The 26,131-nt window shown below is 38.8% G+C and overlaps 1 protein-coding gene across 1 annotated transcript; it reads right to left on the bottom strand.

The window, feature by feature from the left end:
* Positions 1-13,152: 13,152 nt before the first annotated feature.
* Positions 13,153-25,153, bottom strand: LOC126282039 (nudC domain-containing protein 2-like). The gene is made up of 3 exons (XM_049981453.1): positions 24,634-25,153; positions 24,337-24,543; positions 13,153-14,082 (listed from the first exon to the last, which is right to left on the bottom strand). Exons 1-3 carry the CDS (start codon positions 24,832-24,834, stop codon positions 13,933-13,935), a joined length of 558 nt encoding a protein of 185 aa, XP_049837410.1. The 5' UTR covers positions 24,835-25,153; the 3' UTR covers positions 13,153-13,932.
* Positions 25,154-26,131: the final 978 nt, after the last annotated feature.

Raw genomic sequence — 26,131 nt, 5'->3', positions numbered from 1 at the left:
TCTGACTGTTAAAACCCTTTTTATCAGGACCGGGTAGAGATATCAAGCCGAAATTTATTATTTATTTGTTTGCAATTAAATGTCTGAAATCCCTATGCCACAGTACCCTAGAACGCCGCAAGAGGCGGCAAACAAAACGGTGCATCTCAATAAGTGGAGAATCATGTGGTAATTCATCTCTTTGACTTTGCTGCAACAATTCATGGAAGTGTACAGCAACAATGCACCATCTTATGTGAGTTCTTCAGACGCTTCCAGTATGGTCAAACAAGTCCAAATGGCGAAGAACGAAGTGCAAAGTGGAATGGCAAGAGAAGTGGAGGCCCTGGTGCTCAAAGATTGGCATTTTAATATCGCGGTGAATGTACAGGAAAATTAAACATAAAACTTTCTAGTTCACGAATGTGTTCAACCATATGAACAGTTTCATTGTGCTAGAAATCGTCTTCATATTTAAAATAAACAGAGAAAAACATTGTTTGTTAGAAATTATAACTACTTGCTACAATATAAAATGAAAAAATATGACAGATCAATCCATTTCACTGCTTCATTTTTGTGAGTAATGTTATGTTTCCCCCATTACAATATAAAATGAAAAAATATGACAGATCAATCCATTTCACTGCTTCATTTTTGCGAGTAATGTTATGATTCCCCCATTACAGGATACCGACCAGTGGCCCAGGTAGCTAGGTGGTCAGGCTGCCGCACACCTGTTTTTCTTTTGGGTTTGCCCTCCCTTACATGGTTGCCTTCTTTACAGCTATGGGTACATCTCTCCAGGATTTTAGAGTGTCCTTCCCTACTCTTTATCAAGATTGTCTCCTCTAGGAGAGTTGGCTTCCCTATGTCTAAGAGCTCCTCCCCTGTCTCCCTATGCTATGGACTGTTCTTCGTTTGACTTCTGCCGAAGACTCCTGTCCAGCTATAGTGGCCCTGCCAGAAGCTTATGCTCCCACCAGCGTAGCTGCATGGATCATAACAGAGAGAACACAGTGAGGTGGCAGTCCTTGGTCGGACTCATAGGTCGCATAAAGAATGGACAAATCAGAACTGAACTGGGTGTCAGAAGCATACTACAGAAAATAGATGATGATGACAATTATTATTATTATTATTATTAAATTATTATTATTATTATTATTAAATTATTATTATTATTATTATTATTATTATTATTATTATTATTTGTGGTTTGTGAGGCGTTCAACGTCGCGGTTATCAGTGCCCATACAAATTCCCAATTTTTAGACTGTCCAGTCTCGCCATTTTCCTTAATGGGATGAGGACAACACAAAAGCCCAGTCTCTGAGTGGAGAAAACCCTGACCCAGCTGGGAATCGAACCTGGAACCCTTTGATCCATATGCAGCAATAGTAACCACCAGACCACGAGCTGCAAACAGGGAATTGAGCAGTACAGAAGGAAACGTCATGAACATATTCAAAGGATGTCAGATAAACAAAACTCCTAACCTAGTATAAAATCATACGCCTCAAAGGAAAACATGTTGCAAGAATGCCTAAACCAAAACTAGATGTGACGATAAAAGTGACAGAGAGTGTACCACAAAATTATTGTTACCATACGTAACTCGTCACATGTTGTTCAGCGAAATACTGAGCATTAAAATGATTGTGTATTCTGCGATGCTGCTATTTTTGCTATTTAAGCGTACATCTGCTAGAGAACGCAACATGTGCTGGCGGGCTTAACTGTATGCACAATTACATAAGAAAATAACCGTATTAAAACAAAAATTCAAGAAAAAGAACGTCAGCAGTTCAATGTAGGGTAGTGAAAGCATTCCACATCCAATAACAGTAAAATATGGGTAGAGTATATGGGAAGATATAACAATTATACTAATAAGGAAGCTGTTAGCTGGTAATAGAAAGTTGTCCATCAATAAATTACGAAAAAATTTAACAAACAAAATGCTAGATACAAAAGGACAGAAAGGAAGTGTTGCATCGTCGATAAGTTCATTGTGAAACTGGTCCATAATAACCCATTTCATGTTCTTTTAATTATTAGGTTTCACTGTTTCATCTGTAAGGTCTTGTAGATGACGTTTTCATGGTGTATGTTTGAATGGTGTGTACACTCATACCTCGGAATATAGTTTGCAACAACCTCGAATATTCTTTGCGACACCTAATTGGTAGATCCAATTAGAGAACAAGTTCGTTTATTTCAGTTGTGCTGTAGTGAATAATTTGGTTCAAGTTTTGAAAATATTTCAGTAAAATTCAGGAGCAACGCATGAATTGGTCACTGTGCTTTGTCTTTGGTCAAGATCTGATCATGCGTCATTAACACATACATTAGTTAGCCTTTAACTGCTTCCTCTGAACTTGCTGATTAATGCACATCATTTCACAAAGCGTAAAACTAGCTGAATAATGGACTTTGTTCTAATTTTCTTATTTGAATGCGTTTCATGACCCGTGAGTGATAGCACCCATTCTTTTGTCCATATCTTGTAAAGTCATGGAAGACACTACTTCCTAGGTGTTCATTAAACCAGTCCCCTATGGTGATTTTGCTATAATATTTGCTTGTGTTCTATGTCGGGTTTATAGTGGTTTCGTAGTTTCTTTGGTGGATTGAAACGATCCTTTATGTGAACATACAAACGCAGGCAGACAAACTTGTACAATGACAATGGATTTAACTCCATTCAAAAAAATAGAGGATTGTGATTAGAATGAACTGTTATATGTGTAGTGAATTTCTGCTTCTTAGCTACACTCCTGGAAATGGAAAAAAGAACACATTGACACTGGTGTGTCAGACCCACCATACTTGCTCCGGACACTGCGAGAGGGCTGTACAAGCAATGATCACACGCACGGCACAGCGGACACACTAGGAACCGCGGTGTTGGCCGTCGAATGGCGCTAGCTGCGCAGCATTTGTGCACCGCCGCCGTCAGTGTCAGCCAGTTTGCCGTGGCATACGGAGCTCCATCGCAGTCTTTAACACTGGTAGCATGCCGCGACAGCGTGGATGTGAACCGTATGTGCAGTTGACGGACTTTGAGCGAGGGCGTATAGTGGGCATGCGGGAGGCCGGGTGGACGTACCGCCGAATTGCTCAACACGTGGGGCGTGAGGTCTACACAGTACATCGATGTTGTCGCCACTGGTCGGCGGAAGGTGCACGTCCCCATCGACCTGGGACCGGACCGCAGCGAAGCACGGATGCACGCCAAGACCGTAGGATCCTACGCAGTGCCGTAGGGGACCGCACTGCCACTTCCCAGCAAATTAGGGACACTGTTGCTCCTGGGGTATCGGCGAGGACCATTCGCAACCGTCTCCATGAAGCTGGGCTACGGTCCCACACACCGTTAGGCTGTCTTCCGCTCACGCCCCAACATCGTGCAGCCCGCCTCCAGTGGTGTCGCGACAGGCGTGAAAGGAGGGACGAATGGAGACGTGTTCTCTTCAGCGATGAGAGTCGCTTCTGTCTTGGTGCCAATGATGGTCGTATGCGTGTTTGGCGCCGTGCAGGTGAGCGCCACAATCAGGGCTGCATACGACCGAGGCACACAGGGCCAACACCCGGCATCATGGTGTGGGGAGCGATCTCCTACACTGGCCGTAGACCTCTGGTGATCATCGAGGGGCCACTGAATAGTGCACGGTACATCCAAACCGTCATCGAACCCATCGTTCTACGATTCCTAGACCGGCAAGGGAACTTGCTGTTCCAACAGGACAATGCACGTCTGCATGTATCCCGTGCCACCCAACGTGCTCTAGAAGGTGTAAGTCAACTACCCTGGCCAGCAAGATCTCCGGATCTGTCCCCCATTGAGCATGTTTGGGACTGGATGAAGCGTCGTCTCACGCGGTCTGCATGTCCAGCACGAACGCTGGTCCAACTGAGGCGCCAGGTGGAAATGGCATGGCAAGCCGTTCCACAGGATTACATCCAGCATCTCTATGATCGCCTCCATAGGAAAATAGCAGCCTGCATTGCTGCGAAAGGTGGATATACACTGTACTAGTGCCGACATTGCGCATGCTCTGTTGCCTGTGTCTATGTGCCTGTAGTTCTGTCAGTGTGATCATGTGATGTATCGGACCCCAGGAATGTGTCAATAAAGTTTCCCCTTCCTGGGACAATGAATTCACGGTGTTCTTATTTCAATTTCCAGGAGTGTATTTTCGGAATTAAATGAGTTTTTGTGATACGACCATCCCTCTGTCCGAGTAAGTAACCACATGCAACCAAATTATTGTTCTATTAATGGAGGTTAAATGCTTTATATAGTGCAAGTAATCACAAACAAAAGGAAGCCCTACATGGCTGAAGAAATTTTCTTGGATCAGGGCTTATTGAATTTAACGTAATTTTTCTGGGAGACTGTGAACCTAGGTATCAGACTGTGAACCCACTTCCTTTTTTGTTTTATAGCTGTCTTATTGGTGTATGTGGATAGGACTTCCTTTAGGTTTACCTGTGAACGATTAATGGAATTAAAATGCAAAGCTATTCAGGTCTTGGAAACTGCTTAAGTTTGTACCATTATCTTTCTGTGAGGCATTCCTGCTAATACATAAATTAAATAACTCTATTTGCTACCCCTACGTATGTTAATGTACTGGATTTAATTAAGATTTGTTAGTGTAATAGTTGTAGTGTTTTGTGAAGCAGCCAATATACAGGGCTGATTTAGGAGGACACGTAATTTGTGAGATGATTCTACATGTGAAAATAAACCGAAAAAGTTCTATGAATATGTGTCTGATTTTTGATCGTTAAGAAACTGGAGCACAATGAAGACTGCACACATCCATGAATCGGTATGAAGACAAGTGTGAATATTTCCTACCAGAATTCTGTGTAGGCGCTGTTGTGGACAGAATAATGGTGGGACACATGACTGATGGTGTGGGGTTTTCCAACACATGGCAGTACTGTGACATCACACTGAGGCAAACGCTGCAAGCATGCCCAGTGCGCAATTGTGGGTTGGATCAGTGAGCAGTTGTGAGGCACTGTGCATGTTGTTCTTGAATGTTGTTTACTTGAACAGTTCCATGTCTGTGAATGTCAACATGCCACATACATTCACCCATGGAGAATACGCAGGCATGTTGTTAGTGTGTCGGTACTGTAATGCCAGTGCCTGATTGGCTGTGAGAGATTACCAGAGACATTTTCCTGATCGACAAGGAGGATGGGGTGCGAGTCGTGCATGTGTAGCTCAGACGGTAGAGCACTTGTCTATGAAAGGCAAAGGTCCCGAGTTCGAGTCTCGGTCTGGCACACAGTTTTAATCAGCCAGGAAGTTTCGTTACATATGGTGTTTGGGAAAGTCATTATACGGAAATACAGAAGCGTCCGATTCCACCCGTCTGATTTGACCCATGACATCACAAATATGGCAGAAACGAACATACACTACGACTCCAATATGGCGCCTATGACTTCATTATGTAAACATGACCACAAACACGAAAATACATTGAAAAACCAACATACACACGTTCCATAAAAAATCTAATGAAACTAACGGGACAAGCGTGGGAAATTGGGGGTTTTGAGTGGGGACAAAGAACATATAAACAAATTTAGACACACACCACCATACCAAACCACACAAAACAACAAAAAAAAAAAAGACAACACAAAACTCCCCAAATTCCACTAAACACAATATCCTCTGGAATCGGACATTTCCCTTGACCTATATAGCTCAACAGCAACTCACGATACCGCAACACCCACAGCAACCACACACTGGAATCGAACACTTCCCTTGACTTATATAGGTCAACATAAACCAAATCATGAAACCCAAAACTACAGCCACGTTCACAATCCTAACTACTCAAAAAACACAACAAACCAACAAAATTGGAATTGAACACTTCCGTTGAGCTATTATCCTTACGACATCTCCACATATAGCCGTCCCTGGTCTGAGATTACGGGACTTTAGTATGCCTCATTTCTTCACGACACACTGAACGCTTCACGATTTCATCCAAAAATCCGAGTAGTTGAAGAAATTTTATTAGAAATGATGCACTGTCCCCATCATCGCTGACAACCGAAAACCGCTGACCTTGTCAGTCATATCCGTACTTACCAAATACATAAACAAAGCAATTTACCAAAATTCACACACGACGAACAGAAAAAAAATTACAATAACGTCGACATAACAAAACCAAAATCGTTAACTCACCAAAAAATATGCCACTGGAAGCACGGTCACCACCAATACCACACATGTGCAATGCTACCACGCAAATGAACCCCGTACGCCACAAAACACCTACCCATAAACACACCACCAGAGAGCACCACCGTTCACATCAAAACGACACCTACAAACACACCACTCTCACAAACTAAACTCCTCGCTGTCGTGACATCACACAACACAACAGCCTTATGTCACCACAAGTCAAAGCCAACAGGTGGAATCGGACACTTCTGTTGACAGGGACAGGCTTTGTGAACTGTAACAATACCTTAGTTATCTCCGGAGTGACTAATCTTTCATTGAAGATAGTGGCCTACTTTGAAATCACGCCTGGTGATATAGTCTCTTGCACTGTAACACCTAGGCCCAGTGGTAAACAGACTGACTTTCCTTGTGGTTCCTCAAATTTTCCATGGTTTTCCCAAAAAAATGAGCCATTCATGATTTTAAAAATCCTATCAAAATTACACATCACAACATATCTCTTCACACACTAAATTATTCGCTGAACTGATGGGGCTATCACTGTTGTCATAGCGGCGGCATAAAGGAAGTCATTTGCACAGGATGGAGTTGTTCAAATTTCCTCTTAGCCTCAGTGTAGGTCAGTCAGTCACATGGTCTTGTACTCCATGACTTTTCTTTCTTTCTCTAAAATCCTGCAGTCTGCCGAGCAAGATGAATGATGCTCTCCGCAGTTGACACAGATGGGAGGTGAGGCACAGTGAGTACTGGGCTGCAAAGGACGTCCACAATCCGAACAGGTGATGCTGGAAGTACAGTGGGAAGACACATGGCCGAACTTCCAGCACTTAAAGCATCACATTGGGGGAGGGATATAAGGCTTGACGTAACAGCGGTAGACCATCGCCTTGACCTTCTCAGGCAATGTATCACCCTCGAAGGCCAAGATGAAGGCACCAGTGGCAACTTGATTACAGCTCATACTCCGATGAACGTGCCGGACGAAATGAACACCTTTTTTTTGCCACTCCAAATTGGTGCACAGTTCGTCATCAGACTGCAAAAGAAGGTCCCTGTGGAATACAATGCCCTCGACCATATTTAAGCTCTTATGGGACGTGATGGTAACAGAAACATCCCCCAACCTGTCACAAGCGAGTAATGCCCATGACTGAGTAGAGGATGCTGTTTTTATCATAACTGCCCCAGAGCGCATTTTGGACAAGCCCTCCACCTCCCCAAAACTTGTCCTCTAAATGCTCTACAAAGAACTGAGGCTTTATCATCGTGAAAGATTCCCCATCAGCTCTCGTATAAACCAGGTACCGGAGTAAGTAAGTCTCACTGCCACCCTTAGCCTTTCGCTCCTCCCATGGTGTGGTCAGGAAAGGGAACAATTTGGGGTAGTAGTTCTGCACACTGAATTGAGCCCTATAATGCTTAGAGACTGCTGGTACCTGGTCACCAGCAAGAGATGATGTACCACGCTTCATTGTGGGTCATCCGCCCTGATGCCACCCACTCCGATCAAGGGCCCTACCTACAGGCACCACCCAGCCTCAGCAAAGGCCACCTGGCAGGATGGCCATTGCCGGGAGTCCTGATGCTCCAGGGAGATAGGCATCTACTCCTTGGCATACGTGGGGAGTTAATCACACATGCATCAGCAGAGCGATCCCTGTGTTGTCAGGGGGCTACAACCAACAGGGTATATGGCATCCCTACAACAATGGACTGGCTACTGTGCTGGATATCAGGCACAAAGAAGTCCACGATTGTCGTCGGCGCAGAAAGCAACACTGCATATTGCATGGAGGGAAACCACACCCAGGAAGGTATCCTTGCTCAAAAGATGGAGAATGAGCGAGACTGCAATGCGATGGCGAGAAAGGGGGGCAAAGACATCAACGCTCTATGGACACAATGCACCATGTAAGGCACCTTTCCCCCATGGCTCGTCTTCGGAAAAATTTTGAAGAATGGAGGTCAAACCCTACAGGGGACCAACACATAAAGGATAAAGGCCGAAATGTGTGAGACTCCTTTTAGTCAACCTCTTATGACAGGCAGGAATACAGTGGACCTATTCTTACCCCCAAACCCACAAGGGGGTGGGGGGACTGGAATATCTGAGGAATTTAGACAAGTTGGGAAAGACTGCTTTGGTGAATATAGTAGTTTTGCGGGAGGCTGAGCAGAGGACGCTTGACGCATTTTTAGTAGGATTGCCTTGAAATGTTAAGGAGAGTAGGAGCAGCAGGCTCCAATTCATTTGAATGCAGCTGTCAGATTGGCATTAGAATGTGTGGAAATTGACATGTCAACCGGACTGCAAATTAGACAGTGGTTTCATCCAATATACAGTGTTGTAGATGTTGACAGATGGTGCATGCGAAGAAACACTGTCACCAGCCATGGGGCAGTGGAAGTAGCATAATGGTAACAGTAGTTTCAGCAGCAGAGGACCGGGAAGAAAGCGGATGATAAAATGCTAAAGGGAAAAAGAAGTCCACCTATGCTCATTGCCAGTAAGATTAGATCCAACAAAGTCATAAAACAAAGTGTAGGATATTGTTGGCCAAAGGAGTTCTTGTGTGTCAACCCACCATGGTATAGACTATATGGAGAAGGGGGATAGACATGTCACACCGTTGAAATCACTGAACACAGATTTTTTTGCTTTGGTACACTTCAGTTCAGGCAATGTGTCGAGATAGTGCCACACGCGAGTGAAGGCTGAAAAATGTTTCTGGGGTTGGATTTCTTGCATCAGCATTTTGCAAAAATCTTAGCAAGTGGTGGAGCTTGACGGAAAAATGTTTCAGCTGGGTGAAACTGTTCCAAGATGAGTCTGTCGCACATGACAAACCATTTAAACCCCTAGCAATCACACAAAAGACTCAGTTCACACAACTGTATATCTAAGGGTACTGGGAAATCGCTTTGGGTTAATGTTAAGTCTAACTTATCAGTAGGAGGGTTGTGTGGTGGAACAGCTGCGAGTAAATGAACTACTGGATCAGGCAGGATGCTTAGTGAAAAGACGCATTGTAAGCAAATAAGAAGTACATGGTGAAAAAATAATAGCTGTGTTTAATTTCAGTGCCGAGGATTTAAAATTAAACAGGATGTTGATCAATAACATGGATATCCTGGGACATAAGGGGTGTTGGCCATGGACAATCACCGAACACCACTGACACTACATCACGAGGAAATGTTATGCATATACAGGAAAGTCATAAGAAACGGATGGAGGAGTTACTGTTGGAACTTAGGAATGTGTTTTTTCCAAGATGGCCAATGCCAGTGACACATATTATGCAGCTCTCAGTACCAACAGGAAATTAATCACCTGCTTACCGCAAACTGTACGGGGTCCCGAGGTACTTGCAGCTGATTCTGGAGGAATTTATCAATCAGCAGATGAAGGATGGAATTATTGAGAAAAGAAATCACGCAAGGGAGGCACGCATTGCCATCGTATCCAAGAAATCAGCAGATGGAACACGAAAATATAGGTTTTGTGATTATTGACATCTAAATGCTAAGATCGTAACAAACGCCTACTCTTTGCTGAAATTAGAGACACCATAGGCTATTTAGGCCTGTACCATAATCCATTCATCATATGAATTAACCTGATGTAAACATTGCACTACAGATTCTTAGGCGTTTGCTGGAACTTCACTGGATTTCTGTTTCACTTGGGACTGCAGCCAAGCTGTCTCGAGTACTGTCAAGTACGATAATAAGGGTACATTTTGTCCAGTGCATTACGTGCATATCAACTTAATGATAATACGGCTCAACTGTTTTACCAGCACATTTAACTTTGACAGCACTGGCTGGTCATCTGGTACAGCTAGCCTGCAGAAATGCAGCCAGCTGTAGTTTACACATAAAAAGAGACGAGCAGAGGAGCAATACAGCTTCAACTGTCATTTAATTTTTAAGCAGAATGAAATAATACATTGAAAAATCTCCCACAATACGCGCCTTAGACGACTAGACAAAAGCCACAATACTATCTTTTTTAGCTCATGTACTACTGTAATTAAAAATGAGAATGATGAAAATTTCCGACTTAACCACAGTGTAATTTTTCTGCATAATCTGTGTGTAGGGTAGGTTTCACTACATAGTTAAATATTGAAGCCACTGATGGTATTACTTACAGTCAGTCATCTGGTAATCTCTTAGCTCCTTCCTTATCTGAATCCGAGAAATGCGTTTCAGTTCTGGAAGTGTCACCTGCTACATTGATAGCGAGCCTATCAACAGCAGAATCCATGAAGCCAACCAGGCGCAACATTTTCTCTTCTTCTTTTATAACGAGCCGTTCTATACCCTGCCAGCATTCAGCAGTGATGTTTGAAAAAGCTGTGTGAATTAGTTCCAGTATGTCTGGCAGCTTAACAGTCTTGTTACTTCTCAGGCCAAATCCTGCAGCTGGTCTCCAAATCAGTCCTGTTGGGTCCATATTGTAATAGTAAAGTAGCAAATGTAAAAATGCAGCATTTGTATGAAGTGCTCGAAGCTGTGAAAATGACTGTTTCTCATGTTCTATGATACTTATCTAACTTTGTGGCATAAAACTATGGACATTGTCTAGATCAAGAGGATTTGGTTTTTCATTTTTGCCTTAAAAATCAAATTGTTATGTTTTCTTAATTTAAATAACTTTTATGAATAGTCTTTTATTAAACATTGAACATTGATAATTAAGAATTTGTATTTCAAATGGAAACAGGAATTTTGCTTCCAGTATATAATTAGAAACAAGAAGACTTGCATTAGTCATAAAAAAAATGACAATGAGTTTTATAGTTATGAGATTCAGGTAGTTCAAATTGAACAATAAAAGAAACTTACGTTGGGGAGATTTGTGCCAACACAAAAATAATGGCATTTAATTCACATTCATTACGCTACCAGCTGCACTACATGTTTCATGCATCTTTGAACATCAACTGCATTTTATACAATGCTGGGAAAACTTCAAAGCCGATTATCTCTGTAAATTGATGCAAAACTTTAACAACAGCCTATTTCTTGTGCATGTTTCACTACAGAACAGAAACCAGTCCAGCCATTTTTATACCGTGCAATGACAGCTCGACAATGAGAGCACAACGCTGCAGAGGCCATGACTGTACACGCTTTTTGAAATAAAAACTATGTAGCTAAACCATGATTACGAAAAACATATTTGAATATCTAATACATAAGCAGGACCTACTTCCAAGAGCGAACAACACCAGTGTACGTGTGCTACAGCTTTTGACCAATCATTGCGGTTGTGTTTGTTTACATCAGGTTTACTCTTTATGATTATGCATGATAGCAGATTTTAACCATTGCACTTAAGGGGTGGCTAACATCATTTAGAATTCACTAAAGGGGATCAACCAAAAACAGCATTTTCTTCACCATAGGATCATTACAGATATGAGAGGACGCTTTTTGGATTAGAGAATGAACCTGCGAAGTTTCAGAGATTGTTGGATGCAGTTCTCAGAGGACTGAAATCATTTCAAGGCATGACATATTTTGACGATATAACTATCTTTGTGAGTGATACTGCCCAATACATGCAACACCTAAAGGAATTTATCATGAGACTGAGGGCTACAAATTAAACGTTAAGTACAGAGAAATGCAATTTTGTGTTAGACAAGGTATCACATCTTGAAACAAGGATGGGGTTAAGACAGACCCACGACTGCTCAAATATAGGTGAATTTTTGGTGCCCAAGCCAGTGAAATGAGTCCAGTGAGTGATGTATGAAGTTGAAGTATGTAACATTTGAAGCAGCTGGTTCGACTAAATCTGACACGTCAACTGTGGACTAGTGTGAGTGTATTTTGGGGTGGCAAGCTGTCATATGGACCATGACAGGCAAGTTGAGTAGTTGAGTGCAAGAATCACCTGCTAGCAAGCCATGAGGCCCAGTGGTCATCAGAGTTTCCCAGACAACAGAAAGTAGGGTGTGTTCTGGTGACATGGTCGACCCAAACTTCCACGTCATACTCTCTATGGCCCCATTGCTCACATCTTCATTTGGATTCCCGCCATATGGTTTCAATGAGACAAATGTATTCAATATTAGTATTATGATCGTCACTTTGCAAGTCGATGGCTGTAATACTTATTTTTAACGTCTGAAGAAACAAACACTTGGGTGATGATCTTGGAGCTGTACTAAATTTATGAAATTCATTTGTAATTGCAGAATCTTTCTACAATTAACTGTGTTAGATATGTCTTGGAAGCATGCTAGATAATCAAAGTGGTTAAGGTGACAGCTAATGACAACTGGGAAAACCGGGTTCGAATCATGGTCCAAACCAAATTTTCATATGTCGCAAATAGGTAATATCTTCATACCAAATGCAGCTAATGTCAGAAAAATTCTGCAACTGTGAATAAATTCCATTGACCTTTTTAAAGATTTTATCACAACCACACTAATACAGAATGGTTCCCATTTACTTTATGTAACTGGTACTGACACACCAAACACAAAATTACAGTCCTGGAATTGCTGGCCAGTACCTTCCCATTTCTGTAGATAAACATATGTGAAAGCGGAAACTAGCTTTTGAAAGTATTACTTTCTTCCCGAGACAGAAAACGACAGCTTGTGAAGAGTTTGAAAGAAACAACAGGTCACACTGACACCAGGATGAGAGGGACTCGCCTGTTTTAATAAGACAATCGGTTTTAACACAAATAGTAAACTTTCCTACTGATCAAGTACTGTCTGTCTGTAATTTTATAGATTTCCGAATGAATTCTGCTTTTGGTACAAATATCTGACACTGGTACAGAATGTTGGGAAATTAATTAAATTGGGGCTTTACTGAGTACTCCAATTCGTAAATTAAAAATTAAAACCAAAACTGAGGCACAAGATATAAATCTATACTCAAAAGTGATTTATAAATGCTAGTTATAGGTTTTTATTTTATTTTATTCACAATTTAAAGTTCATATTTACTTGTAAGTAGAAGTACACTGAATATTTGGCAAAACAAAATTCTACCAGAAATACAAAGCACAGAAAACAGTGAAGACAACAATGAACTTACTGCCTACATATTCTGGATGACATTTTAACTTATCACAGAGAAGTCTTATAACAGAAGTTCCTATCAAAGCTTTTACCTTTAGTCATTAATGACTTTAAACTTTCTGACAAACATATGACTACAATAATTTCTCAACTTTTCAAGAAAAAATTAACATTGCAAAAATAATTAAAATAATATTTATGGGACATTACAAATATAGTACAACAAAGACAAATCAGCAATCATGAAATAGTGTCTTAACTAAGAATAAGAGCACATACATTTACATTTCCTAACTATCATAAAATACATTTATGTAGCACATAGCTAGATTCAGTTCCTTGCGTCAGCTTTGAAATAGCTAACATCCTAACATTAGACGTTAAAGTATTTTGTACCTAATCAAAAGTATTAAAGCTACTTCTTTGCACACTGTATACTAAACAAACATTCTAAAAAAAGAACGCTGGCTCACAAAACAATGTAATCAGAAACTAACTTCATGAAGACAAATGTCATATACATAAACACTGAGTTTAGCAAAAATATACATTAGACATCTCCTAGAGTGTCGAGTGTCATTCCTCAGAGAACCAAATGAACTGAGTTAACAGTACTGTTTCCTTCTCAACCCACAAAAAACATTAAGAACACTTCCTTCAGTCTTTAATACCACTTCCCTCTGCTGCCTCAGGCTTACTTTCTCCTTCTTGCCCTTGCTGCTGCTTTTTGACAGCCTCAATGGACCATCCTGGAAGCTTATCATATGCCTTCTGAAGCTTTGCTCTGGAGAAATCAAACTGAGGGTTCTGAAAATTAAATTGTGATTGCAAGCAGGACATTTAACCTCAGAGATCTCATATTATGCCACATACAGTTACATGAACATTGAGCATAATGTACACTGCCATTTAAAATACTGTATGCCATTTCATTATATATGGATGAAGATATTTGGGGGGGAGGGAGAGGGGGAGAGGGAGGGGGGGAGAGAGACAATGAAAATAAAGTAAATAAATAAAATAATAATCATACAGGAGTTAATTGAGGTCAAGTCCAGGAGTGTGGTGGCATGTTAGGGTGTGCTGGAGAACAAGTTCCCATTTCTGGAGTTCAGGGAAACTAATACTTGGTAAAGGATCCAAACAGCACAAGTCATGCAGCTGATCTTTTAAGTTACTGCAGGTCTTCTAATAAATTCCCTGATAAATAAAGACAGTTATTTCAGTTTATAGTGTTACTTGGTCTACACTAAGTTGCACAGCAGGAGACTGAAGTAAATTGGAAAGCAATAGTATTACAATTATTATTTGAACATGAATCTTTTTTTCCAGTTCCATAATTTATTTGATCAGAGAGAATATTTCAGTAACAGCCAATGCACAATGGAGTAATAATGAGGGTAGGAAATCCATCAACTGCATAACCTGATCATCATGGGACATAATCACTAAACAGCACATAATGTGTCACTTTTTTTTAGAGCTACTATTCTTTTTTCAGTGTGTATGTGCCAAGTGACACACACGAGAGAGACTCAAACAGACCCACGCATGGTGACAATTGAGTAGCAATATTCTGTTACGTACATGTGAATGAAAAAAGAAATAGAAGGGCAAAGAAACCTGTTAGCTACAATTGCAGCCAGGAGAGAGTAAAGATACAAGGAGCCAGAATGGCCAGCCAGTACCAGGATGTCAAGTTGTGGAAGTGAATAATTGCATTTAAAAGAGTGTAAACTTCTACACTGAAAACTCCCATGTTGGAATATCAACAATGTAAAAGAAAGATAGACTGCTACTTACCATAAAGATGGCACTAAGATGCAAACAGGCATAATTAAAAGGCACTTACATATTAGCTTCCGGCCACAGCCTTCATTAGAAAGAAAGAGTATAACACACCATTCATTCACACAAGCAAGCACACCTCACGCACACGTAACTGCCAACTCTGGCAGCTAAGACCGGAATGCAACTGTCACATGGAATTTCATATGACAGTTGCATTCTGATCTGAGCTACCCAAGTTGGCGGTCATTTGTGTGTGATGGGTGCTTGCTTGTTTGAATGATTGGTGTGTGTTTTTCTTTCTTTCTAATGAAGTCTGTGATTGAAAGCTTATGTGTAAGTGTCTTACTTGTGCCTGTCTGCAACTTAGTGTCATCTTTACAGTGTGTAGCACTTCTCCTTACATTGTTGATAAAGTACTCCTACCTTCAGAACTATTAATTGTTTCCTCAGAGAGGAAATGAGGGAATGAAAGGCAGGTCACCCAGACTCTAGGTTAAGAGACAGAGTTATTGTGAAGATAAGAAGACACAAAGATGAAACTGGGGGTATAAGCTTTCACTATGTGTGTGGTGGAGCGGCATATGCACCCGCTTTCTGTGCTAGTTATCTCTGGAGGAGGACACAGTTTGAAAGCTTATCAATGTTTTCAGTCATGTTTATGTGCCTGGTGATAACTAAATGCCACAACTGTATTTTGAGCTGTTAGTTAACATTACAATTGTTATTATTATTATTATTTGTTCAGGGAACATAAATCTAAGTCGTCATTATGTATACTTCATTGTGTTTTCCTCTTCCTGTCCTCCAAATTTTCGACATCATGCACCTGTTAAGCTTTTGTCTTTTATGTCACATAACAGGAGACTTGTGAAAGTAGACTGCAGTACAAATGTATATGAACACAGAATTTATTACTTTTATAGGTTTTGACTTCTTCGAGTGAAAAATCTACTGGTACCATAACTTGAATTTTCAAATATGATTGTAGCCAGTTCAATATCGCTAAAAATGTGGCTCACCTCAATGTAACAATAGAGGTTAGAGTGCGTAAGATTTTTTTCCATGACCAATTAACTCTATACACTGTATTAAAAATTAATCAAATAATTGCTATATACCATCTGTGTTTATAAAGACTTGCCTTAACATGATGAGTTAGCATAAAATTCATTATTTTCTAGAAACAAGCTGCATCTTTTTACATTATTCTATATATCAACTGCTATTCACTTAATACTTTCAGTCCCCAATTCTTCACAAAACATCAAAAGTGCTTACACACTTTAAGACTACAGTCATTGTTTTCAACCCCTCAGTCTATTTAATAAAGTAATTTGTAAGAGTGCCTAAAATATGATTTTAATTTTCTTTTTAAATAGCCATGATTCATAGCGTTTTTACCTCAAGCCTGTGTGGAAATGATTTGTGTGCATTCCTTGTGCTTGTATAAATTACATTCACCTGAATTTGATTCTTACTAGTAACCACAAGCAACAATAAGACTTGGAGGTGAGTATTGTGGAAGACAGTTATCTACTTCACAGAATATTCTCACTGTTCATTTTTACTGGCGAAATATTTCTTTTAACCATGTTACTCCAGAGGAAAATTCCGCAGTATGACAGGGAGAAAGTACACAAAATACACTAACGAAGTTTTCACTTTACGGAGAAAGACTCAACATAAGATACCGTCTACGACTAGACAGAAGGAAACCAATCTATGATAAATTTGCTTTAAATAAAGAAAATGTGATTTTTATAATACGGCATTGAGAATATTGACTTAACAGACAGAGACACAGACAACAGAACAGATAAGCATTTACTTCTCTTATTCAAATCAGTATTCCCTGTATTATTTCATAATTTCAAGAATTCATAGAAGGAAAAGAAAAAAGTCACGTAATTAAACACTTGACATTTATGAGAAACAACTGTATTATCTCTCTTTTGTTTCTTCACCAGTGTCTCCAGAACTAACTGTGGCCCCTGGTTCAGAGTCGAGTGGAGGGCATAAATCAGATATTCCTAAGTTCTGTAATAAGTTAGGGTGTGTTCCCCTGAAGTTATGCCATCAGGTTGGGAAGTTAATTAGAATCCCTCTAAATTGATCAGGTGTGGACTACATACCAGGGCTGCTATTGAGGCAGCTGACTGCATGTTGGGTGCAAATGGGGTTTTAGATTAGGGGACTTTTCATTCAGTCCAGGAGACACTTATGCATTATAATCTTAAAAAAGGACCCACAAATGAGACCATTAAAATCCAAGTAATCAACTGCTGAAGCATTTACGACAAAGTGCCAGAGTTTGAAGTGCTCCTAAAAAACAGGTGTGATGACATAATACTTGGTACATAAAGCAGGCTGAAACCCACAATTGATAGCAGTGAGATTTCTGGGGTACATTCAAGAATGTATCAAAAAGATAAGTTAACGGGGACAGAGGTGGTGTATTTGTTGCAGAAGACAAGAAACTACAATCCATTGATATAGAATTTTAAACTACATGCTTAATTGTCAGAGGAACACTCACTCACTATATCTTTCTATTCACCACCAAACTCATCTCCAGAAAGCTTTAGAGAAAACATCAGTTCATTAGTATGTACATTCTCCAATCATGTCATTGTAAATCATTGACTCACATAACTAGTTTCACAACTGTTGGCTGTGGGAAGCCGTTCCGTGAAATAATACCAACTTTTTTCTCTGACAACTACTTGGAACAAATATTTCTGAAACTTAGTCATAATGGAAATCAATTAGTTTTAATGGGCAAAAGTAGATCTGGTCTCTTTGGAGATGATTCAGATTCAGATTCTTTATTGGTCATTCAGCATTATTACATGCAATAGACTTCGTCAGTTCACTTAACCTAATATTTTTATAAAATATATTTAACACATTTAACTTAAGTTGATATTGGGTATTTCTAAAAATTCTTCTATTGAATAGAATGGGTTCATTAACAAGAAGCTGTGTAGCTTTTCCTTAAATAATTTGATTGGCATGCTTGTGGCATATTTGTACAATTTGTTATATATTTTAATTGACATGTACTTATGGCTATTGTTTGTTTTTGCTAATCTATTCTGTGGCAAGATCAGAGAAGTACAGTTTCTTGTATTGTAGTCATGTCTTATATTCATTACACTTAAATTAGGTAGTTCCGTAAGTATGAAGTTAACACTATCAAGAATATATAGATTAATAACCGTTAAAATTCTATATTTAATGAACAATGGTTTACAATGTGTCCTATTATCTACCTTTGCTATTACTCTGATTGCTTTCTTCTGGATCACCAAAATTTCATTTATTTTTTCGCTATTTCCCCAGAGCGTTAGCCCATACCTTAAAACAGACTGAAAAAAAGCAAAGTACGCTGTCCGATGTCACACAGAACATCAGCCTGTTCAACAGGTATATAACTCTTGACAGCCTAACTGCTATGTGTTCTGCATGAGAGTCCCATGTTAGTTTGTTGTCCAGGATTATACCTAAAAATTTTGCACTTTGTTTTTCTATTTTTGTAGTCTTTGATAGACTGAACCACATGTTCTGGGTCTTTGTCTCATTTAATAGTAGCCCATTTGCATTAAACCATGATGTTGCATTTTCTTTTGCCAAATTCATACTGCTTACAAGTTTATCAAAATCATGGTTTACAGACAGCAGAGTTGTATCATCTGCATACATATATGTCTTTACATTAATATTTGCCGGTAGGTCATTTATATGTATGAGGAATAGAAGTGGTCCTAATTTAGATCCCTGTGGCACTCCGTGTTGAACCTCAAGTGTGTTTGACACATTACTTCCTGAGCTTACCACTTGCTTCCTATTATTAAGGTATGATTTGACGAGTTTTAAACTTTTGCCACATATTCCATAATATTCGAGTTTAGAGAGTAAAACAGAGTGGTCAACACAGTCAAAGGCCTTGCTCAGGTCACATAAGGTTACCTGTATGTGAGCCTGGTCCTCAAATGCTGCTAAAATGTCACTCACTAAGAGTTCTATGGCATGTATGGTTGACCTTTCTTTCCTGTAACCAAACTGTGATGTACTCAGCATATCATTTAGTTCTAGGTACTCATAGATCTGCTGATACATTATGCCTTCAAAGACTTTGGCTAGTGTTGGAATTAGTGAAATTGGCCTGTAGTTAGCAGGCTCAGCTTTGCATCCCTTCTTAAAGATTGGAGTCACCTTGGATAGTTTGAGAGAATCAGGAAAGACCCCTTCTCTAAGACACAAGTTTATAGAATATGTTAATGGTGCTGCAATGTAGGGTATTACTTCTTTCAGTAAATTGTTTGACATATCATAAATATCTGTACTATGTGAATTTTTCATTTCTTTGACAATTTTGATAACTTCGTCTTGACATACCTCTTTAAGGTGTTTCAATGAAGGTCCGGCCTGATTATGATTTCGGTTTGCAGTCTTAAGATAATCTATATGCGTCACATTGGGTTTCCTGATCAAGTTTTTTATTTCATCTGCACAGCCTACAAAATATTTGTTGAATGTATCTACTGGTATTGGGACTGTCTCATCAAAGTTACTTATTTGACCTTTAACAGTCTTAATTATTGTCCAGGCAGTTTTGCACTGGTTTCTACTACTTTTTATGAGATTAGTGTTGTATCTTTGTTTAGCCAATTGTAGCTCTTTCTTATACAATTTTTTTGCGTTGATTTCAAGATCCTTAATTTCTTTAGAATTAATTACTTTGCCTAGGCGCTTTAACAGCATCAGCTTATTTTTTAGATTCTCCAACTCTTTCGTGTACCACATTTTACCCTTTCTTGTTTTGTGATATTTCTTTGGTACAAGATGAGCTTTTAAAACCCCTATTAAGTAATTGTGGAATGTTTCATACACTAACTGCACATTAGAACCACATGTTTGAAATAATTTGTCCCAGTTAGTTATGTTTAGTTGGTGTGTTAGTTTTCCGAGATTGTTTTTTGTTAGTATAAAGGTATTGCATTTTGATATTTTTTGTGTGGCCTTGTTCCCATTCCTTTTCATAATATGTCTTAATTCTACTGTTAGGATAGAGTGGTCAGAGAAAGCAAATTCCTTTACATTGGTGGAGTAAATATCACGAGTACAGTTGACAAAAGCATTGTCCAGGCACGCTTTTAGTCTTGTCGGTTCAGAATTTACATGATGGAAGTTGTGCTGCCTTAGCATGTTTAGTAACTTATTTACACTTGGTTTGTTACATGTTACATCAAAGCCTGAATTTAAGTCTCCCCCAATTATAGTTACATATTGTTTCCTCTTTGTTATGTGGCAGAGTATACTGTCTAACTTATCTAAGAAAGTTTTTTCATGTGAGTCAGGGGTATGGTATATACATACTAAGATAAGTTTCATTACATCACATATGATTCCACATTGAAACTAAAATCAGTGACTACGACACTGTTGTAGCAGTAATGGTTACTAAAGAAGGGCAACTAAAACAAATAGATTTACATGTTCAGCAAAGTTGATAAAGAGGCAGTTGTATCAAATGAGGTACCTGAAACTTTTAGCTCAGGGCAGGTGCATACAGAAGGATGGTGGCTGAAGTTTGAAAGAGTAGTTGACCCAAGCACTGTGCACATCTGTACTACCATATGGTTAAAACGGTCAACCACACACAGTTGCAGGTTGCCTGTTTAACAGCTTCCAAGGGCAACAAAAATTTGATTTCTAGAATTTTGCACATTTATTAACCAAATTCAGAAATTTAAAATATTGTCATAATATGCTAAACTAATTATACCTCTTATGTTAACAATTTAACAATATATGACAAGTATTAAAGTTAGATATAAAAATGGCTCTGACCACTATGGGACTCAACTGCTGTGGTCATTAGTCCCCTAGAACTTAGAACTACTTAAACCTAACTAACCTAAGGACATCACACATATCCATGCCCGAGGCAGGATTCGAACCTGCGACCGTATCAGTCGCACGGTTCAGAACTGCACGCCTAGAACCGCGAGACCACCGCGGCCGGCAAAGTTAGATACTGTGACTATATCTTGAAGTAGGTAACCCACAGCACACACATTACCCATACTATATCCATACAGTATTTGGGAATGAGAGCACATAGCTACATACAAGAAAATTTACTCATAACAAACTTTATTGAAACATATTTTCACTAACCCCGCCGTCCACAAAAATAATGAAAGGATAAAATTTTATCAGGCATGATGTTTCAATTTATTACTTCTTTACTACTAACCCTACCCACAAGGAATTTTGCACACAAAATCAACATTTACCACTGAATGCACCTGCAATATTATATCACAGTACGGCACACAGCTCACAACATGACATCAAACACTGAGACGCACATGAAACTAGCCTTTCTTAAAACATAACACTAAGTTTTACTAGCAAATTATCCATTTGTATCCAGACGTTTGCAGCTGTTTTATACATGAGTATACAGTTCTTTAAAGAATTCAGTATGAAGGGTTACTGGAATGTATTCATTAGAACAAATCAGTATGAGAGGGACCACACATGGAATATAGTTTCTTCAAAGAAACTTCTAGTCTAAAGAAACGAAGACTACTGTGTAAAACGTTTAACATGAATTATAAGGCAATGATAGAGAGTAACTGTATGAAACTTGTTTGGCATCAAAAGAGTATTGTATGCACCCTTTAATGACTACTGCAGCAACTCTTATCTAAATATCTGATGAAACACAATGCAAATTTGGTAATATGTACAGGATATCAGTAACATCATAATTAGCATCCCACACTGAAAGATGATCCATTAACCAAGACAGAGAGTAATGTAATTACTGTTATAGACTGTTTTGAGACTAGTGTTCTAAATGGTTTTGTAGCTGACCACTTAATTTCATTTCAGTAACTTCCTGACCCAAGACTGACTATGGGAAAATTTTCAGAGACAAATGTTACACTTCTTAAATATAGCTCAGCTTAGAATTAAAGGCTGTCCTCATCAAATTTTGCTGATGTCACATGCGATTTCTTCTCAGGATAAGACTTTAAAGTAAACTTAAGTAAAACTGAACCAGATAATTTCGGCACAAGAAACAATGTTCGTTTTTTATCAATTGTAAATAATAGTATAAGTTTTGACAGCATGGTTCTTATGAGTTTTTAGCAATGTTTTTTGACAAAACTTTTACTTGGAACAAACATATATAGATCATGTATGCTCAAGGATGTTGAGCGGTAGCTTTCGGCAAAGGCTTTTCTTTTATTTGGACACACATACTTGAAAGATGGTATATTTTAGGATAAGCCCTACATTGTATGTGGTTTGTTATTTTGGGGAGACACTTTTCACAGTATCACAAACAAGAGTTTTTGTGACACAAAAAAGAGCAATAATGTTGTTTGCCATGGATCAAGAAGATCATGTAAAGAATGATATACTGATGATAAATTAATGACAATATATGCAGTCCATTAGATTAGATTAGTAATTGTTTCATAGATCATGAGTACGACACTTCGTAATGATGTGGAACATGTCAGGTTAATAAAAGACGTCTATACAAGATATTACATTACACAAAATGCTACATTTTTAATTGTGGGGGTTGGGGAAATTACCCACTTACTATATCCAAAAATTCATCCAATGAGTAGGAGTCGCCTTTAAGAAATTCTTTTAATTTCCTTTTAAATGCTATATGGCTATTTGTCAGACTTTTTGATGCTATTAGGTACGTGACCAAAGACTTTTGTGGCAGCATAATTTAACTCCTTCTGAGCCAAAGTTAGATTTAACCTTGAGAAGTGAAGATCATCCTTTATTGTGAGGCTACAGTAAAGATCTCTAGCTCTTTAAATAAGTGTCTGCAGGATGATCTTGGATGAGCTCCAGCAATTATTCTGATTACACAGTTTTGTGCAATGAACACTCTCTTTACTCAATGATGAGTTACCCCAGAATATGATGCCATATAAAGCAGAGAATGAAAATAGATGTGGTAAGCAAATTTACTGAGATGTATATCGCCAAAATTTGCTATGACCCTAATAGCATAAATAGCTGAACTCATACCTTCAGTGTGTTTTTTCCAGTTCAACCCATCATCAATGCATACACCTAGAAATTTTGAGTATTCTACCTTAGCTGTCGATTTCTGATCGAAGTCTATATTTATTAATGGTGTCATTCCATTTACTGTGTGAAACTGTATATACTATGTTTTATCAAAGTTTAATGAGACCGCACTTGCAGAGAACCACTTAATGATTTTCTGAAAAAAAAAACATCATTTACGATTTCACCAGTTAATTCTTGTCTGTTGGGTGTGATGGCTATACTTGTATCATCGGTAGAAAGTATCAGCTTTGGGTCTTCTTGAATATAGAATGGCAAGTCATTAATACATATTAAGAACAGCAGAGGAGCCAAGACCGAACCTTGCGGCACCCCATTCTTGATTGTCCCCCAGTTTGAAAAATCACCACTTTTTTTGCGTATTATGTGAACGGCTTATTTCAACTTTAGGCACTCTTCTAGTTAGGTATGGTTTAAACCATTTGAGCACTATTCCATTCATACCAAAGTACTTTAGCTTATCTGTAATTATTCCATGAGTTACACAATCAAAAGCCTTTGACAGATCACAAAAAATCCCAACGGGTGACTTCCGGTTACTCAGAGCATTTAATATTTCATTAGCCTAGTGAAAGTATATATAGCATGTTTATCGAAGCATTACGCTGGCGGAAGAGGACCACAAATACATTCTAGTCTATAGTGAAATAAATTACTACAAAACTACGCATAAGAATGACTGTTTTAGAATAAGAAGAAATTTTACCCATATTGTAAAAAGCTGATACATGAAAGGTACAAACTTTTATAATAAATTATGAAGATACCTGAAATACCTTGAAGGTTAGAAATTTAAAACCAACCTCACGAATTGGCTTACACTAAAATGTCCGCATTGCCTCAATGACCTTTAATTGTAAGTATTTGATACTCTGCAGATCTGGATTGTGGACTCTGTACAACTATGCTGCTTGTCTTATATAATGATTCAACTTATCTTATGGTTACCTTGGCTAATTGTAGTGTACGAACTTCATCTTTATTACAACAAAGAACAAAAAATAATAACGTCAGCTTCACAAATCTGATAGAAGAACGGGTGCTGAAGGAAGTAGCTAAATACTATATTGGTAGGGGACAAGGGTTTACATGAGGCAATTTAAAAACATCGAGACTCCACAAATCACTCACTTCAATCTGAAACCTTTCCAAGTCGAGTTTCTGCCTCATCTCATGTGCGGTTAGCATGTCTGGTCGATAACTGCCATCCTCCATCAAGGCTGTCCATGCTTCGTCGTTCACAGAATAGTCTGCCTTTGACAAAATTATCGTTAGCGTCTTCCTGTCTTCGATTGTCCACGCCGTCTCATCGCCGTGAACAGTTCGAAATAGTGTCCCCTAGTTAAAAAGTTAGTTACCGTTAATGTAACAAACATTACTCTTGAGAAGTATTTTTACTAAATGAAACATATGTTATCGGCTTATTACCTTGAAAATAGACTTTTCGTACGCGCTGCATTCGATATAGTTATTTGTTACTTTGACAGCGACGTCACGAGCCCTAGTATTTGGAGGTAGATTTACTTCAATGTGAATTTCCGCCACTGTCTGCCACCACCGGCCCCAAGGTGTAGCGCACACTACGGCACCACTTTTCTCATCAAAATGACTGAGTTGTTCGAGGGGCATGTTCAATTAAAGTTACTAAAATCTTGTGGGAGTTTGCAATTAATAGTTCATCAGTAGTATACTACCAACTCAAATTTTTGACAATGACAACAAAAACAAACAGTGTAAACAATTTACAATTCTCTGTTTAGTCCTGTCTTCTACTAGATCATATTTTATAAAACAAAGGGAAACGCTTTGGTAATAAATAGTCTTTTCTTAACACCCTCTTCACTGCCAAAACAACGTCAAAAACACTCCGTTTGCGTAATCCTTTTTATGCGGCTTCTGTAGAGCACTAAACCACGAGTGGGAAAATATCGACACTATCGACTTTGCTACCGGTCGTAAAAGCAGCAGTGTTATCGATAACGCCTACTGCGTTCCACATTGCCAGCTAGTGTTCGGAAATCAACTGTGTTAAAACTGCAGTTAACGATGTTAAACAAACTTTCATTTGGTCTATCTAATGTTTTCAATTTGTATACAAATGATGATGTAGCGATATTGCGAGGCTGGAATAAATGTTGATACAGCTACTTAGAACTTGTGCAGCCAATGGGTGGAGTTACCACAAGTTACCATCAGAAAGTTCGGCGCGGATCGACTGAAAATTAACTTCTGACGTTCACAAGGCATTTGTGTGTTACTTAATGATCAGAGGAAGAAAAGCAATATTTGCAACGACGTATCAGTGAGTTGCCAATGGTACAAGTCGTGCCAGTTCGGCCTCCTTTTATCCCGACAAAGCCACGACCCTCCAAGAATTTAATGTTTCCTGTTTGTTAATGTTGTAATATGAACATAAAGTATCTGCCCTGTAAAAATTAACGTTTGCGGATAAACATTATGCGTAAGTGAAAACAAAATGAATATCCACATCCCCTCCTCCCCCCCTCCCCCGCTCAAAAAAAAAAAAAAAAAAAAAAAAAAAAAAAAAATTCATCGTGGACTTTAATAGTTCGTGTGCGTAGGCTTAATTTGATTAATTGCATTACAGAGGTCATTAAAACTTTGGATATAGAGTGGTAACTTTTTTGTAACTTGTACTGAAACTTTTGTGTCTTCTGTGTGGCTTTGGTGAATATTCTAAAACTCTAATGATAAAAAAAATCGTGGAGTGATACTTAATTAGCTGTGTATTATCGCTATAAATACAAGTGGGAGTGATATGTGCATTGTTGTTGATGCCAGAAATTACCAGGTATTTAGATTACTAATATCAATTTATACTTATCATAATTACAGCGAAGGATACAGGCAGAAGGGAAAAAACTAAAACAGCAAGAAAAACACATAAAAACAAATACCAAACAAC

This window comes from Schistocerca gregaria, chromosome 7, assembly GCF_023897955.1.
Source record: "Schistocerca gregaria isolate iqSchGreg1 chromosome 7, iqSchGreg1.2, whole genome shotgun sequence".
In the NCBI taxonomy this organism is placed as follows: Eukaryota; Metazoa; Arthropoda; class Insecta; order Orthoptera; family Acrididae; genus Schistocerca; species Schistocerca gregaria.
This window is presented reverse-complemented; position numbering and strand designations above follow the sequence as displayed.